Source organism: Monodon monoceros, unplaced genomic scaffold, assembly GCF_005190385.1.
Source record: "Monodon monoceros isolate NGI ecotype Baffin Bay Population unplaced genomic scaffold, NGI_Narwhal_1 Super_Scaffold_12, whole genome shotgun sequence".
Taxonomy (NCBI): Eukaryota; Metazoa; Chordata; class Mammalia; order Artiodactyla; family Monodontidae; genus Monodon; species Monodon monoceros.
Genome location: NW_021703768.1, coordinates 146,828,848 through 146,845,588, shown reverse-complemented (window position 1 = coordinate 146,845,588; position 16,741 = coordinate 146,828,848). Strand labels below are relative to the sequence as shown.

Below are 16,741 nucleotides of genomic sequence, written 5' to 3'. Positions count from 1 at the left end.
TTATATTTGTCTGGTGTTGTTATCAGTGCAGTCATGGCCTCATAAATTGACTTAGTGTTCCCTTCTCTTTTGTTTTCTGAAAGTGATTGTGAGTAATTAGTATTATCTCTTCCTTGTATGTTGATAGAATTCAGTAGTGAAACCATTTGGACTTGGACTTTCCTTTGTTGCAACAATGCAATGTCTTTAGTATATAGACAGCTAGTATATACAGAGCTAGTCAAGTAATTGTTTTCTTCGTGAATAGATAGATATTCCTTTGTTATCGCTTTAGTATCTGTTGGGTCTATAGTGATATTACCTCTTTCATTCCTGATATTGGTAGTATTTGTCTTCTTTTTTTCTTGATCAGTCTAGGTAGAGATTTATCAGTTTGATATTTTTAAAGAATCAGCTTTTGCTTTTATGATTTTTCTGTTTTCAATTTATTTGGTTTCTGCTCTTTATTATTTTCTTTCTTAAGGTTACTTTGAGTTTAATTTGTTCTTTTAGTCTTAAGGTAGAAGCCTACTTTATTGATTTGAGACTTTTCTAATAGAAGCATTTTAATGCTGTAAGTTTTTGTCTGAGCAGTGTTTTTTAGCAGCATCCTAGAGCTTTTTTTTCTTTTTTTTTTTAAAAATTATTTATTTATTTATATATCTTTGGCTGCGTTGGGTCTTCATTGCTGTGAGCAGGCTTTCTCTAGTTGCGGCGAGCGGGGACTACTCTTCGTTGCAGTGCTTGGGCTTCTCACTGCAGTGGCTTCTCTTGTTGTGGAGCACAGGCTCTAGGCGTGCGGGCTTCAGCAGTTGTGGCATGCGGGCTCAGTAGTTGTGGCTCGCAGGCTCTACAGCACAAGTTCAGTAGCTGTGGCGCATGGGCTTAGCTGCTCCGTGGCATGTGGGATCTTCCCGGACCAGGGCTCGAACCCGTGTCCCCTGCATTGGCAGGCAGATTCGTAACCACTGTGTCACCAGGGAAGTCCATCCTAGAGTTTTGATATATTGTATTTTCATTTTCATTCCATTCAAGTTATTTTCTAATTTCCCTTTGACTCATGATTTATTTATATGAGTATTATTTAATTTATAGTTATTTGGGGATTTTCCATGTATCTTTATGTTATTAATTTCTAATTTAATTTAATTATGGTTGTAGAGCGTACTTTGTATGACTTCTTTTAAGGTTTGTATAATCTGTCTTGGTGAATGGCCTGTATATGCACTCGATAAGAATGTATATTCTCTTTTTGTTGGGTGGGGTTTCCTATCAGTGTCATTTAAGTCAAGTTTGTTGATAATGTTCAGGTCTTCTGTATTCTTGCTGATTTTCTGGCTTATTGTTCTATGAGTTACTCATAGAAGAATTTAAAATATTTAAGTATAATTTTGGATAGTCTGTTTCTCCTTTAATTCAGTTTTTTCTTCATGCACTTTGAAACCCTATTGTTAGGTGCATACATATTTATGAGGTTATATCTTCTTGGTAAATTGGCTGTTTTTTTAAAAAATTCTTATTTATTTACTTATGGCTGTGTTGGGTCTTCGCTGCTGTGCGTGGGCTTTCTCTAGTTGCTGCGAGTGGGGGCTACTCTTTGTTGCGGTGTGCAGGCTTCTCATTGCAGTGACTTCTCTTGTTGCGGAGCACGGGCTCTAGGCACACAGGCTTCAGTAGTTGTGGCGCACAGGCTTAGCTGCTCTGTGACATGTGGGATCTTCCCGGCCTGGGGCTTGAATCCATGTCCCCTGCATTGGCAGGCAGATTCTTAACCACTTTGCCACCAGGGAAGCCCAAAATTGGCTGTTTTATAATTATTTAATGTTCTTTTAAAATGTTATTGCTGATTTATTAATTCTTTGTTCCAAATAAGCACTGTCCCACAGATGAGAGTTTAAGTAATAACTGTTCAGTACTTCTGTTGCTTTTGTTTTGAGTTTTCCAGATCTCCCTTTAGTTGTTGTGTTCTAAATTGTAGATGGTCCCAACAAGCTTCAGTGCTCAGGATTGGCGTTGGAATCCGGATATGGGAATATATGAGGATTAGGTATGTGCCTAAAAGCCATGCCTAAAGAGGACTCTGAAACTGGGAGTTTGAGTAGCAAGGATTCAGCTTCTGATTTATATGCTTTGTATCTTAAATGTATAATTCCTTTATCTTTTATTAAAATCAAATATGGGGAGCTTCAACAGTTGTGTAAACATAATGGTAAATGAGTACACATGTACTTTCCATGTAAATTTGTAGCCAACGTTTTGCTGTATTCACATTTTTTCTCTCTTTTGTATGTGTGTATATGTATGTTTTGTATATATACAGGCACACTCCCCATTTTAACAGCTGAACCAATGAAAGTTGTAGACATTGTAACACTTCTAAAAATTTCAGCATGCCTCTACTTCATGAATAAGACTATTTTGCTGTGTCATTACAAAATTTTTTTCTTTCTTTATTTTGGCTGCGTTGGATCTTCGTTGCTGCACGCAGGCTTTCTCTACTTGGCAAATGGGGGCTACTCTTCGTTCTGGTGTGCAGGCTTCTCATTGTGGTGGCTTCTCTTGTTCCGGAGCGCAGGCTCTAGGCATGTGGGCTCAGTAGTTGTGGCTCGTGGGCTCTAGAGTGCAGGCTCAGTAGTTGTGGCGCATGGGCTTAGTTGCTCCGTGGCATGTGGGATCTTCCTGGACTAGGGCTTGAACCCACGTTCCCTGCATTGGCAGGCGGATTCTTAACCACTGTGCCACCAAGGAATTCCCCTAGGAAAATGTTAAAGTAATTTCTTAATGACATCTATTATCTATTCTTATTTAGATTTATCTAGTTGTCCCAGATTATCTTTTATAACTTTTTTCCATACCGGGTTTCAACCAAAGTTCATATTTTGTCTCATTTGGTGTAGACCAGTGTTTCTCAACTGGGGACAGTTTTACCCTCCAGGGGATGTTTGGCAATGTCTGAAAATGTTTTAACTTTTTCCTTTAGTCTTTGTATTTCCTATAAATGAGAAGTTAGGTTTAGAAGTTTAATTAGAGTCAAGTTAAACATTTTGGGTAAGAACACTTCATTTTTGTTTTGTTTACTTCATATTGCAGCACATCAGGAGACTAAGTTTGGTCACTTGGTTAAGGTAATGAATGTCAGGTATCTACAGTGTAATTTCTCCTTAGCAGTTCACAGTATTTTGGGGTGATCCTCTGACACCCTGCGTATCCTGTTACCCATGATGCTTTAGTATATTTATCGATAATCCTTACCTGAATCAGTTATGGGGTTCTAAAGAATGATTCTTTTAAATATGTCATTCTTTTCTTTGTTTATTACCAGCATTTGTCAGTAAGAAAGAACCTTTCTTCTCTTATTTTTCCCTTTTATTTAATTTTTAAAATTTTTATTCATTTAATTTTATTTATTTTTGGCTGCATTGGGTCTTTGTTGCTGCGTGCAGGCTTTCTCTAGTTGTGGTGAGAGGGGGCTACTCTTCGTTGCGGTGCACAGGCTTCTCATTGCTGTGACTTCTCTTTGTTGTGGAGCATGGGCTCTAGGCGCATGGGCTTCAGTAGTTGTGGCATGTAGGCTCAGTAGTTGTGGCTCGCAGGCTCTAGAGCACAAGCTCAGTAGTTGTGGCACACAGGCTTAGTTGCTCCACGGCATGTGGGATCTTCCTGGACCAGTGATCACACCCGTGTCCCTTGCATTGGCAGGCGGATTCTTAACCATTGCACCACCAGGGAAGTCCCCTGTATGTATTTTAGTATCAACTCATCTAGCATGAGAAAAAGTTTTGAAAAAATTATTTTCACTGGAATCATGTTAAATGTAGGTGTTAACTTTAGAAGGATTGATATTTTTATAATGTTGAAGTCCAAGTACAAGAGATGTCTTCATTTTGTTCAAGTCTACTTTTGCATCTTTCATGGGTTTTAAAAAAGTTTTCCTGAGTTGTTGCATTCCGAGTATTATATCTTTTATGTTTCTATTATAAACAGGACCTTTTCATCCATTGCCTCTTCTAGCTGGGTATTTTATATATATAAGAAGGCCTACATTTTATATCCTGTTACTATGTTAATTTCTTTTATCATTTCATTTTAGCACTGATTTTCTTGTATTTTCCCGTCATACCCATCATATCATTTGCAGTTAGAGACGGTTTTCTTCCTTTCTGGTTCTTATACTTCTAATTGTTTTGTTCTGTCTGCTTGTGCTGGCTAGTACTTTCAACACAGTGTTAGATAGTAGTGGAAATTGTGGGCATCCTTGACTTGTGTGTGCTTCCCTCCCCCAAACTGCCCGTAAATTGAGAGAAGAAAAGGTCCCTGCATTCCAAAGAATGTATTGCTGGATAAAGCCATTCCCCACCTCCCTACCCCCCGGTAGAATGAACCATCTGAAAGTTTAATGTATTACTTAAAAGGTACAGTGTGCTGGTGTTAGGTGACCATATTCTTAGTCCCAATTTTATGTAATGTTGCCCTTTTTAATAAAGTTGTTTTGTGTGTGTGACTTAATTGTATGTTTTTGTAACATTTCTAATAAGACTCATCCATTAAAAAAGTCTTTGAAACATTATGTTGCAGTTAGGCTTTCCTTTTGCCTGTTTGTATGCTCAGACCATTGGTAAGTAGACTTATACTCTGAGAAACAGGGCCAGGAAGTCGATATGAGGTCATTATGTTGATTTTTTTCCCCCTCAATAAAGGTAGCTCAAACAACATTAGAAATTATTATATATGCCTTTAAAATTATGCTCTAGTTGCTTAATTTTTATAAGCTTTAGGGTAGAAGTACAAAGTTCTCATTTCTATTTAGTATTAAATTGTAGCATAAAAAATGATGTATCTAAGTTACTTAAGTAAGTATGCATACATGTGATCTTTAGTGCCTAATGTGGTATAGATGCTGAGTACTTTGTAAGTTGAAGCTGACAGGCCAGAAAACTGCATTACCTCTTTCCTTATACGATTCTTCTTTGGTGAATATATCTCCAAAGAAATGAATTAGGTGGTAAATTGGATGGAGTTGGGGAGCTGGTGCTGCTTGGTTAGCTTTTCCTTTGTCGTACCAGAGACATTCCATTGGTCATAATGAAGCCCGTGAAAGATGGATGAGTGATACTAGAAAAACAGCTCAACACATGCTTTATTTTGAGTGAACCTTCATAATTGATTTGGTTTGTAAAAGAAAACATACTTCTCAGCTCTGGTAAGACATGGAGTGCTATAATGCAAAGAGAGCTCTGGCCTTTGAATCTAGTCATCTGGGTTCTAGTCTTGGCTCTTTTTGACCTTGAGCAAGTCATTTATCCTCGTTAGGTCTTCTGTCAAATAGTAAGGTTGCTCAAACCATCTAAGGTCTCTTCCACCTCTAAATTCTCAGACAGTAGAGCAGATATGGGTTTGGTATTGACTGTTGGCGTGTTGATGCTCGTATTTTAGGCATTTTAAGCCCCATATCCCTATTTTTATTTTGGCAGTTAGTTGCCTTAGGGAATATATGTATGCGTATGTGTATATATAGTGTATTCTAAATTTACGTGAGAATAAAATATTTTACAACTATCCTTTTAAGCTAGCACAGTCTGTTACAGAAGGGTTCTGTTGGATCTATTCTTAACTCTTGAAGTGACAGAAAAATTTCCCTTTCATTTTCACGATTTTAAGACTCTATAATCAATCTAAAATAGGTGCATTATCCGAGTTCTATTCCGTGTTGCTTTAAAGTCTTCAGAATTCTTCTGAACAACATTTTTCCCTTTGATTGTGATCTTTTTAAATATTCAGTTTTTTTTTACTTGAATGTTGTGTTAGGAAAACTCTTTGAGTTTTCAGTCTGTTAAAGCTATTATTTCTTGAGTCATATTGTGATATCTACAGTACCTGTGCATTAATGGCCTCTCCTTACTTCATTTGAAGAGTCCCAATATTAAATCAGTTTTCAAAAGGGGAACCAAAAGCAGGAAAACAATTACAAACATACTTCACTTCAGAGATCATTGTTTTTTACCAATAAAATGTCAAAATGAGTTGCAAAATGCATTCAGTTGTGGAGTAAAAATATTTAAGATTGTGTTTCTTATCGATATTAGCTCTGAGAAGCAAATCTTTCTTTGGGGTTTTTACATGTTAGATCTATTTATTTGTCACATCTTTGGGAAGAAATGTTGAAAGGTTACAAGGAAAGAGAAGATAAGGCGTAGATGAATGTTATCAAGAGGCTTCTGAGAAGGGTGAGTTTTTGGCAAAGTTTTGAAAGTAAATGTGTATTGATAGGGAAAAAAGGGTGTTTTCTGAAATAACTTAGGTTTTTTAAAAAAAATTAATTTCTTTATTAATCTTTTCTTTCTTTTCTTTCTTTTCGGTAAGGAAAAATTAAGGTACTTTGTTTTATGGTCTCAGAATGTCAGGTTCTGTTCAGAAATCATGAAAAGAAAAAAGACTTAGTCTGTATATTTTTGCAAAAATGTTTGAAGATTTAAAAATTCATATATACTTCCAAAGTTATTTTTATTTAACAAGCACTTACTGTAGTTTTATTATATATCTATCATCATTGTAAGTGCTATACAGTGTTAATTTATTAAATCCTCATAACAACCCTAAATGTTTTCATGAAGATAAATATTTCAGGATGATAGTTTAAACGCTTTTGCGAAATTTTCATGTTTTTCCCCAGTTCATTTAACAAAAGTAATAACTTAGACGATAAACCACATTTAGTTTAACACGAAACTTTTTTTTTTTTTTTTTTTTTTTTTTTGCGGCACGCGGGCCTCTCATTGTTGTGGCCTCTCCCGTTGCGGAGCACAGGCTCCGGACGCGCGGGCTCAGCACCCATGCAGCCATGGCTCACGGGCCTAGCGCTCCACGGCATGTGGGATCTTCCCGGACCGGGGCACGAACCTGCGTCCCCTGCATTGGCAGGCGGACTCTCAACCACTGCGCCACCAGGGAAGCCCTAACGTGAAGCTTTTAACCTCATATTTTGTAGTGAAAATTCTGTACTGCTTAGTGGTTTCATTAAAATATTTTATGTTGCAAAGATTTAAGTATTTTTTTTTAATATTTATTTGGTTGTGCTGGGTTTTGGCTGTGGCACGTGGGCTCCTTACTTGCGGCATGCATGTGGGATCTAGTTCCCTGACCAGGGCTCGAACCTGGGCTCCCTGCATTGGGAGCACAGAGTCCTAACCAATGTGCCACCAGGGAAGTCCCAAGACTTAAGTATTTTTATAGTGGACATTTGATAGGCAGATATTCTCCATTACAGATGTTTGTGATATAGGGAAAGCAGAGACCTAGGCGGAAGTAAAAGTAAGCTTTACTTACATGTCACAAGCATTCATTTTGTCTTATTTACTTTTACACAAAGTAATTACTTTGGAACTGTTGACAGCATACAGATTTGAAAATGCATTTAGAGTAATGATTATTCCTAAGCAGCATAATGTATCATTTATACTTTAAAAAAAATTATTTATTTAGTTTTGGCTGCGTTGGGTCTTCGTTGCTGCACGCGGGCTTTCTCTAGTTACGGTGAGTGGGGGCTGCTCTTCGTTGTGGTGCACGGGCTTCTCATTGCGGTGGCTTTTCTTGTTGCGGAGCATGGGCTCTAGGTGCACGGGCTTCAGTAGTTGTGGCACGTGGGCTCAGTAGTTGTGACTCGCGGGCTCTAGAGCGCCGGCTCAGCAGTTGTGGCTCACGGGCTTAGTTGTTCCGCGGCACTTGGAATCTTCCCGGACCAGGGCTGGGACCCGTGTCCCCTGCATTGGCAGGAGGATTCTTAAGCACTGTGCCACCAGGGAAGTCCCATCTATACTTTTTATTTGACTTTATTCTTATGCCTTCTACAGGTGAGGGGAGATAAAATAAAGCTGTCATATTTGTAAGGAAGGTGCTTTTACTTTTTCCAGAGTATCTTCTACCTTTACTGTGAGCTAGTTTTTCTGTTGGGTTCTTCTCTTTGAGGACCTTTCAGTTTCCTTTGCTTAAGTACCGAGATCTTGGAGGTTTTGTTGTTGTCTTTGCCTTTGCGTTGCGATTCTCCCACAATTACAGTTATATCAACTTTCTCTCTGGTACATTTAATACATATGACATTAGACAATTAGACAATAGACAATTGTCTAATAGACATTAGACAATTCTCTGGAACTCTTCAAGTAGACATGAAATTTTATTCAAATAGGTATTTATTTGAGTATTGAATTAGCTACCTATTCAAATAGGTATCTACTTGTGATGTCTTATCTTCCACTCCCTGCTCAGTAAACTAATAGTGAATGTTGTCTCTAAACTGTTTCTGATTCATCTAAAGGTTAATATAGCAGAAAATAAAATTTACCTTTAATTTTACCTTGTTGGTGAAATCAGTAGGGGGTGGAATGTGATTATCTGACATATTCTGAACACCTTTGGGTGTTCTGAAGGTGAGGGGATGAGACCTGATGTGCTGCCTTGAAATAAGGTGGCCAGATTGGGTGAGGAGAGCATGGTTTACTCCAAGTGTCAGACCAGATACACTTTGCAGCATGAATTGGTCCCGTCATCTTGAAATATAGCCTGGTATAGGATGTAGAGATTGCCTAGGGGCTAGAGTTATTTTGTTTTATTTCTGTTATGAATAACTCAAATTTCGTCTGACCCTGGGCCAGTGAGGGAATGGTTGATATCAGGGATTCTTTAGAACCATTTTGAGAGTAATTTCTTTTAAATTAGTATTCTTCCTGCAATTAAATATAGAACATTGAATTTTGATATACACCCTCTCCCTCCTACCCACTCTGTCATTTATTTCACACCCACTCTTACCCAACACTCCATGGAGCTTCAGTTTTCTTTTTACCTGTTCTTCTGTTTAACAGTTTCTTATCTGTGGCTCTGTGTAAGATAAGAATGTCTCTGTTAGTATGAGATCAGTGATCATATGCCAGATAAGTATCTGGGTGCAAAGAAGCTGCATCAGACTCGTTATAGCACTACTACTACATTCTCTAAGGAGCCACGCTGCCACTTAGAGCAAAAAAGGAGTGGACTCTTAACCTCTTTTTTCTTCTCCTCTTGGATTAAAACTAGAGTAGGGTGTTGTAGTTCTTCTCCTTGTGGTTGGGCACTTCTCCTTTGGCCTAGTATCAAGGATCGCCTGTTCCAATCCTGGTCCCTCTAAAGAGTAAAGCACTACCTCTCTCCCTCATCCCTTTCTAAATTAGCTTCTATATTTGAGTTTCAGGGAAAGATATTTACAGTTCCTTAGACTCATGTCCAGAACAGAGTGCTAGAGGAAGCTTTTCTATGATCAGGTTTCCTCGTGGATCTGGTGGTTTGGCTGTTCTTCCTTTGGATACCACAAAGTAGTCTTTTCCCTCTTTGAGATTTCTCAGTTCCTGCTTTCCGGCTTCATATGTTCAAGGGTCCTGAGATTCAAGGACCCTTGGACATATGCCATTTGGTTTCTCCTAGTATCTCACCTCTCTTTTATGCTATCCTTTGACTCTTTAAATTCTGCCACTGCTGTCTGATGGAACACTTACTACGATTTTTCTAGATAATTTAAAAAATTCTCAGGCTTCCCTGGTGGCGCAGTGGTTGAGAGTCCGCCTGCCGATGCAGGGGATGCGGGTTCGTGCCCCGGTCCGGGAGGATCCCACATGCCGCGGAGCGGCTGGGCCCCTGAGCCATGGCCGCTGAGCCTGCGCGCCCGGAGCCTGTGCTCCGCAACGGGAGAGGCCACAACAGTGAGAGACCCGTGTACCGCAAAAAACAAACAAAAATTCTCCTTTGGAGAAGGCAGACTGAATGGAAAAGAGCTACTAACTTGTTACTGGAAGATTTGGGTAGAGCCACCTAATATCTCCATTTGCTCTTGTAGATCTAAAATAAAATAGGTTAGGGGAATTCAGAATGCAGGAGTTAGCTAGTGGGCCAACTTTCCAGCTATAATTTTGATGAAAGAACCAAAGAAGAATGGCCAGGTGGCTATTAAAACATCTTTTATAAATTTTGGTTTTGATGTCAGCCTTTTATTTTTCTTCTCAGTCGCTTTAGGTCGTAACCAGCCTTTGAAAAAGGAGAAACCCAAATGGAAAAGTGATTATCCCATGACAGATGGACAACTACGCAGCAAGAGAGATGAATTTTGGGATACTGCACCAGCTTTTGAAGGCCGTAAAGAGATTTGGGATGCCTTGAAGGCTGCAGCACATGCTTTTGAAAGCAATGATCATGAACTGGCACAGGCAATCATTGATGGTGCGAACATAACGTTACCACATGGTAGGTTTGGTTGTTGTCAAGGACAAAGTGGAACATCATCAGCTCCTTTCTAATGGCAAGAAACCAAATGGGAAGTGTTCATTTTCCTGCTATGCATTATTCTAATTTTTTTTTTTTTTTTAATGTAGCAAAGAGGAACATTCCTCTTTGCTTCTTGTATATCTTTTAGCTGGAGATAGGTTTACTCTGTGTGTGTGTGTGTGTGTGTGTGTGTGTGTGTGTGTGTGTGTGTTTTAATATCAAGGAAGAGAACACTTGATAAACCTGTATTTTCTAACTTCCGTCTAATCTAGTTCTCCATCAAGGCCTCCCCCCGGCCCCAATCTTCTAGAGCTTCTAGTTCACTGGTTTCCTGCTAGCACTAGAGAGGTAGTCTCAAGTTTAGATCTCAGAAGCCATGGAGACTCAGTGGACACACCTTTAGTCATTATCCTTTCTCATTAAGTCTGTTTTTAACATAATGAGCAAACCTAAACTTAGAAGTGAGTCTCACATATTCTTAAGGACAGTTTTCTATGACTATATCCCTGAGCTTTATTAGAAACCTCTCTCCTTTGCTTAGGAATGTGACTCTAACGACCACCATAAGCTTTGAATGTTTCCAGGGACACATGTATGCTGGATGCATGCATATCCTCATGTTTAGTCTCCTTGATTAGAAACAAAAAAGTTTCATGCTATACTAAGATTTAGATGTTAATTTTACAGTATATTATATTCTTGTTCTGTTGATTACTATATTTATAAATTGACTTTTCAGTTTTTCAAGTTAATATTTTTCTAAGTTGTCTCTTTAGGCCCGATATAATCCTATATTTCGTTGAATAGTTTTCTATTTATTATTATACTCTCATTGTTTTGTTTGCAGTATCTTCCTTTTTTTTCTTTTCTTCTTTCCTTTCTTTTTCCCCCCCATGGGAATTTTTAGTAAAAGATGAAAGATTCATACGATCTGAAGAGAAACACAAGTATCGTTCAGTATCTTACTTTGTCTACATTTTCAGAGGAACAGTGCTTTTCACTGTTTAATCATCGGCTTTGACTCTTTGTCAAATAAAAGGTATTTAACTTAGTATCCTTCCCAGTGTTCCAAATCTCCATTAATTTTCCGAATTAATTGTGCTTCCAAGAAACTTTTAAAAATATATATTCCATAGCTGTTCTGTTCTTTAGTAATAAAACCTTATTAGGATGGGCTTGGGTTAATAACATTGAGCACCCTATATATATAGATCACTATATATAGATCACTTTTTCTACGCAGGTGTAAAAATAATCTGTCCTACATTTGAAAAGTTTATAATAGAATGCAGTTTTAGTATGACTCTTTAGTCCCTATTTTCATGGATAGTCTCTGAATTCTTTACTTCTTACATGACTGGAGTGGACATCACCTTGTTCCATTACCTTTCTTAGTTCTATAATTTGTCTTCAAATACTACCTTTATATAATATAAAGGGAAGGGCCTTCCTTTACAGTTAGTTTTATCATCCATCTCTTTTTACTGCTTACATCCTATATTTTAAAAGCAGAATATATTGGTATCTGTACAGGCCCACGAGTGGGGTGGGGGTGGTGTTTATCTGTGATTTAGGAGCCCAAGGCCCAGAACCTTGGAACTTTGACTTCCTTACTTTGTACCTGTCATAGTTACCTATGGGAAAATCTAATTTTGTTCTGTTAATTATGGCCTTGTTTACAAGTTCATGGAGGCATAACAGCTCTGTTACATTTAAGGTAGGGACCTATGCATATCCTATTAGAAACGGGCTCAGATCTCTAAAAACTCAAGTCCCTCATTTCTGTTTATCTGTGTGAACCGCAAAGTAATGATCCTGGCAGCCCCACCAACCAACAGACTGGGGAGAATTATTCTTGGAAATTTGAGAATATTGGATGAGCCTCAACTCGTCCCCTCTATGTTTAAGGAATATTTTCTGCTTTAGCGTGAAAGAATCAAATTGACTTTCCTCAAGCTTTCCTCTTTGAAAGCTCTGTAATAACTTTATGTGTATTAATATTATTGTCATTGGTACCCTTGATTGATTTCCCTTGTTCATATCTGAAACTTATCAATAATGTTTCTTGGGTGGACTTTTTAATTATATTTCGTCAGGTACTCTAACTCACCATTAGTTTATAACTTAGCTATTTAGTTATATGTTTTTACCTACACCTCACTGGTATTGGTGAAATCCCTTCCATCTTTTAGGTGTAATTGCGTAATTGAAATTTTACTTTGGATACATTTTGTTGTATTAAACCCTAACCATCCCAAAGTACTTCATATTTTGAGTTTAAAATATTGCATAGGCTTTAGCTCTTGTTTAGCTCAGGCTTTGGTATCAGACCTAGCCTTACTTCCTGCCTCTACTGTATTACTTATAGCTATGTGCCTTTGGGCAAATTGCTTCTTTTCTGTAAGCTTCATTTCTCTCACCTGTAAAATATGGATTGTAAGTACCTACGTTGTAGGGTGGTCGTATTGATTAAATGTGATTATAAAACATGTAAATTGCTTACCATAGTCCAAAAAACACTTAATAAATAGTAGTGCTGATGATTGTATCTTTTTTTTTGAATTTTATTTATTTTTTTATACAGCAGGTTCTCATTAGTTATCCATTTTATACATATTAGTGTATACATGTCAATCCCAATCTCCCAGTTCATCCCACCACCACCACCACCGCCCACCCACCACTTTCCCCCCTTGGTGTCCATACGTCTGTTCTCTACATCTGTGTCTTAATTTCTGCCCTGCAAACCAGTTCATCTGTACCATTTTTCTAGGTTCCACGTATATGCGTTAATATACGATATTTATTTTTCTCTTTCTGACTTAACTTCACTCTGTATGACAGTCTCTAGATCCATCCACGTCTCTACAAATGACCCAATTTCGTTCCTTTTTATGGCTGAGTAATATTCCATTGTATACATGTACCACATCTTCTTTATCCATTCGTCTGTCGATGGGCATTTAGGTTGCTTCCATGTCCTGGCTATTGTAAATAGTGCTTCAGTGAACATTGGGGTGCATGTGTCTTTTTGAATTATGGTTTTCTCTGGGTATATGCCCAGTAGTGGGATTCCTGGGTCATATGGTAATTCTATTTTTAGCTTTTTAAGGACCCTCCATACTGTTCTCCATAGTGGCTGTATCAATTTACATTCCCACCAGCGGTGCAAGAGGGTTCCCTTTTCTCCACAACCTCTCCAGCATTTGTTGTTTGTAGATTTTCTGATGATGCCCATTCTGATTGGTGTGAGGGTCCTTTCTTTCTCTCTTCTCCTTCTGGGACCCGTATAATGCGAATGTTGTTATGTTTAATGTTGTCCCAGAGGTCTCTTAGGCTGTCTTCATTTCTTTTCATTCTTTTTTCTTTATTCTGTTCCGCAGCAGTGAATTCCACCATTCTGTCTTCCAGGTCACTTATCCGTTTTTCTGCCTCAGTTATTCTGCTATTCATTCCTTCTAGTATATTTTTCATTTCAGTTATTGTATTGTACATCTCTGTTTGTTTGTTCTTTAATTCTTCTAGGTCTTTGTTAAACATTTCTTGCATCTTCTCGATCTTTGCCTCCATTCTTTTTACGAGGTCCTGGATCATCTTCACTGTCATTATTCTGAATTCTTTTTCTGGAAGGTTGCCTAGCTCCACTTCATTTAGTTCTTTTTCTGGGGTTTTATCTTGTTCCTTCATCTGGTACATAGCCCTTTGTCTTTTCATCTCATCTATCTTTCTGTGAATGTGGTTTTAGTTCCACAGGCTGCAGGATTGTAGTTCTTCTTGCCTCTGCTGTCTGCCCTCTCAAGGATTGTATTTCTTGAACTCTGACATTAACAAGTAAATTCCTTGCACCTAAATTATAGATTTCAGTCATTTTCTGGATGTACTGTCTACTGGTAACATGTTTCTTTTGCTTTTAGGATACCCTTCTTTTGGGCATATGCCTAATGGAATTTTGAGGTTATGTTGATTCAATAGCAACAATAGTGGCAGATTTATTTATTTAAAATTTTTATTTTATTTATTTATTTTTGGCTGTGTTTGGTCTTTGTTGCCATGTGCGGGCTTTCTCTAGTTGTGGTGAGCGGGCTTCTCATTGCGGTGGCTTCTCTTGTTGCAGAGCATGGGCTCTAGGCACCCAGGCTTCAGCAGTTGTGGCTTGTGGGCTCTACAGCGCAAGTTCAGTAGTTGTGGCACATGGGCTTAGCTGCTCTGCGGCATGTGGGATCTTCCCAGACCAGGGCTCGAACCCGTGTCCCCTGCCTTGGCAGGCAGATCCTTAACCACTGTGCCACCAGGGAAGCCCAGTAGTAGATTTATTAATTAGACACCTAGCAGTGAGGACATTGTTAGTTTAGCATCATCTCACACCTGATCCATGCCCATCCCCTTCATCTCTGTCTGTCAGTATTACCCATAAGATTACTGAACTAATCATAGATTGACAGCCTGAAGAGATCCTAGGATATACACTCCTTTCTAAGTTTTCTTCCAAAAATCTCCTTTTTTGTTTTCACCTCATCCTCTCTTCTCTTCCCATAATCTTTTTGTTATCTCAACCTTATTCATATTATCTTCCCAGTATAAATATTATATATATTTAACTTTATATATAAAGTTCTTTAAAGCTTGAAAACCATATGAAAATGTCTTTGTAAGTGTTGTTTGTATCTGTGTTGTCTGTTATTTTAGATTGTATGCTCAAAGTAAGCAAGGATTATGCCCTTTTTGATTTAAATTGTATTTAGTGTCAGTGTTTTATGCATAAAAATTATGTATTTGTCAATGGCCTTTTTTCTTGTGATGATAGTTACCTTTTCTGTTGTTTCAAGGAAACAACAAAAAACCCTTTTCCCCATATTTTCTCTTTCTTTTCTTTCTCTTATAGTGGTTCCCTTGATAATTAATGTGTTCAGTCAGCAGGATATATTTATTATATTCCTGCCTGTCCAAGCACAAAATAATTCTGTGCTCTTTAATTATCTTCCTCTATTAATATCTGTGAGAAGTCTTTAGTTTGTTATTCTCAAATGGCAGTAGGGATTTTTAAGAGGGAAGTTGGTGTCATAACTACCTGGGGATTTTACATATGAATGTATATTTTCACTTCGGAAATTGTGACTCAGGTAGAGGATGATGTGGACATGTGTAATAGTGTACTATTGTGGAAAAAGCTCCCTCCGTGATTCTAATGTCTGCTACTTCTTTTCCACAGCCTCCCCATCCTAGAAGAGCTTTAGTTTTCATTATTTACACAGCATTTTTTACTCATGGTCTTAAATTTCTTAAAGAGCTTATTTCCTTTTTCTAATTGAGTGCTGTTTTGTCACTACCTGAAATTCCTAAAAACATTCCTAAATACAGTGTTTTGCCCGTGAAACCAGCTTATAGATTAAATGGCATGCCCAAATTAGCATAAACATGGTGAAAAGAAGGTGGTTTTTATTTTCATATTTCACAGAGTCTGGTTCATAGTGGCTATTCAGATATTTTCGGTGAGAGCTCGTTCAGAAACAGTATCTGTTTATCTGGTAAAGAGGAGGGTTTAATGCTTTTTTAAAATTATTATTCAGAAGATTTAAAAAGATTTTTAAAATTGCCTACTCCTTTCCCTACCTTCCAATTTTCTAGAAAGGTTGTTGTTTATTTCTTTAGCATCTACAATTAATGTGTTTTCCATCTCCTTGCAATTCACGTGTAAAAGCTCCCTTCTTAATCTCCCCTGTATAGGAGGAGTAGCTGCTCACTATTACCCATTCAGTTGGACTTTTTTTTTTTTTTTTTTGCGGTACGCGGGCCTCTCACTGTTGTGGCCTCTCCTGTTGTGGAGCACAGGCTCCGAACGCGCAGGCTCAGCGGCCACAGCTCACGGGCCCAGCTACTCCGCAGCATGTGGGATCTTCCCGGACCGGGGCACGAACCCACGTCCCTTGCATCGGCAGGCGGACTCTCAACCACTGCGCCACCAGGGAAGCCCTCAGTTGGACTTTTGAAGGCCATTTTCTTTTGTCCTTCCTCATTCTTCAGGATATGCGAGGTAGAAAATAGTAATTCTTGAAAAACCTTTATTTTTTAGTCACCTTCAAAATACAGGTGAGAAAGGAGTTGCCCAGAATTTTTTTTTCTTTTTCCTGGTCTTTCTTATCTCAGAATATATCAAATGTGAATAAATTAAATTATGTATAATGCAGTTTAAGTTGTTTAAAACTAAGGCACTTATAAATAGCATAAATAGAGCATTTCTGTGTATAGGAAGCCAACGTGATGAAAAGAACTCCTGGTCTGAGAATCAGAAATAACAGAATACTATCAGTTCATGTTTTGAATTGATGTTATTTAATTCTCATGCCTGTGATAATCACCTACAACAGTCCCCATTTTAAACAGATGAGAAAACTGAAGCACAGGGAAGTTACATTATTTTTCCGAGGTAGAAGTCATGAAATTGGGTTTTGAACTCAAGTCCTAGATCTAACGGTAA

General features: G+C 38.1%; 1 protein-coding gene across 4 annotated transcripts in view; it reads left to right on the top strand.

Annotated features, from left to right (window-relative positions):
* UBTD2 (ubiquitin domain containing 2) overlaps positions 1–16,741 on the top strand; it is a 55,822-nt gene that overhangs the window by 29,604 nt on the left and 9,477 nt on the right. For all 4 annotated transcript variants that reach the window (XM_029218386.1, XM_029218384.1, XM_029218385.1 and 1 more), the window contains exon 2: positions 10,009–10,245. In XM_029218386.1, the coding sequence (XP_029074219.1) occupies positions 10,071–10,245 (175 nt within the window). In that variant the 5' untranslated portion in view covers positions 10,009–10,070. The remainder of the gene's footprint in view (positions 1–10,008; positions 10,246–16,741) is intronic.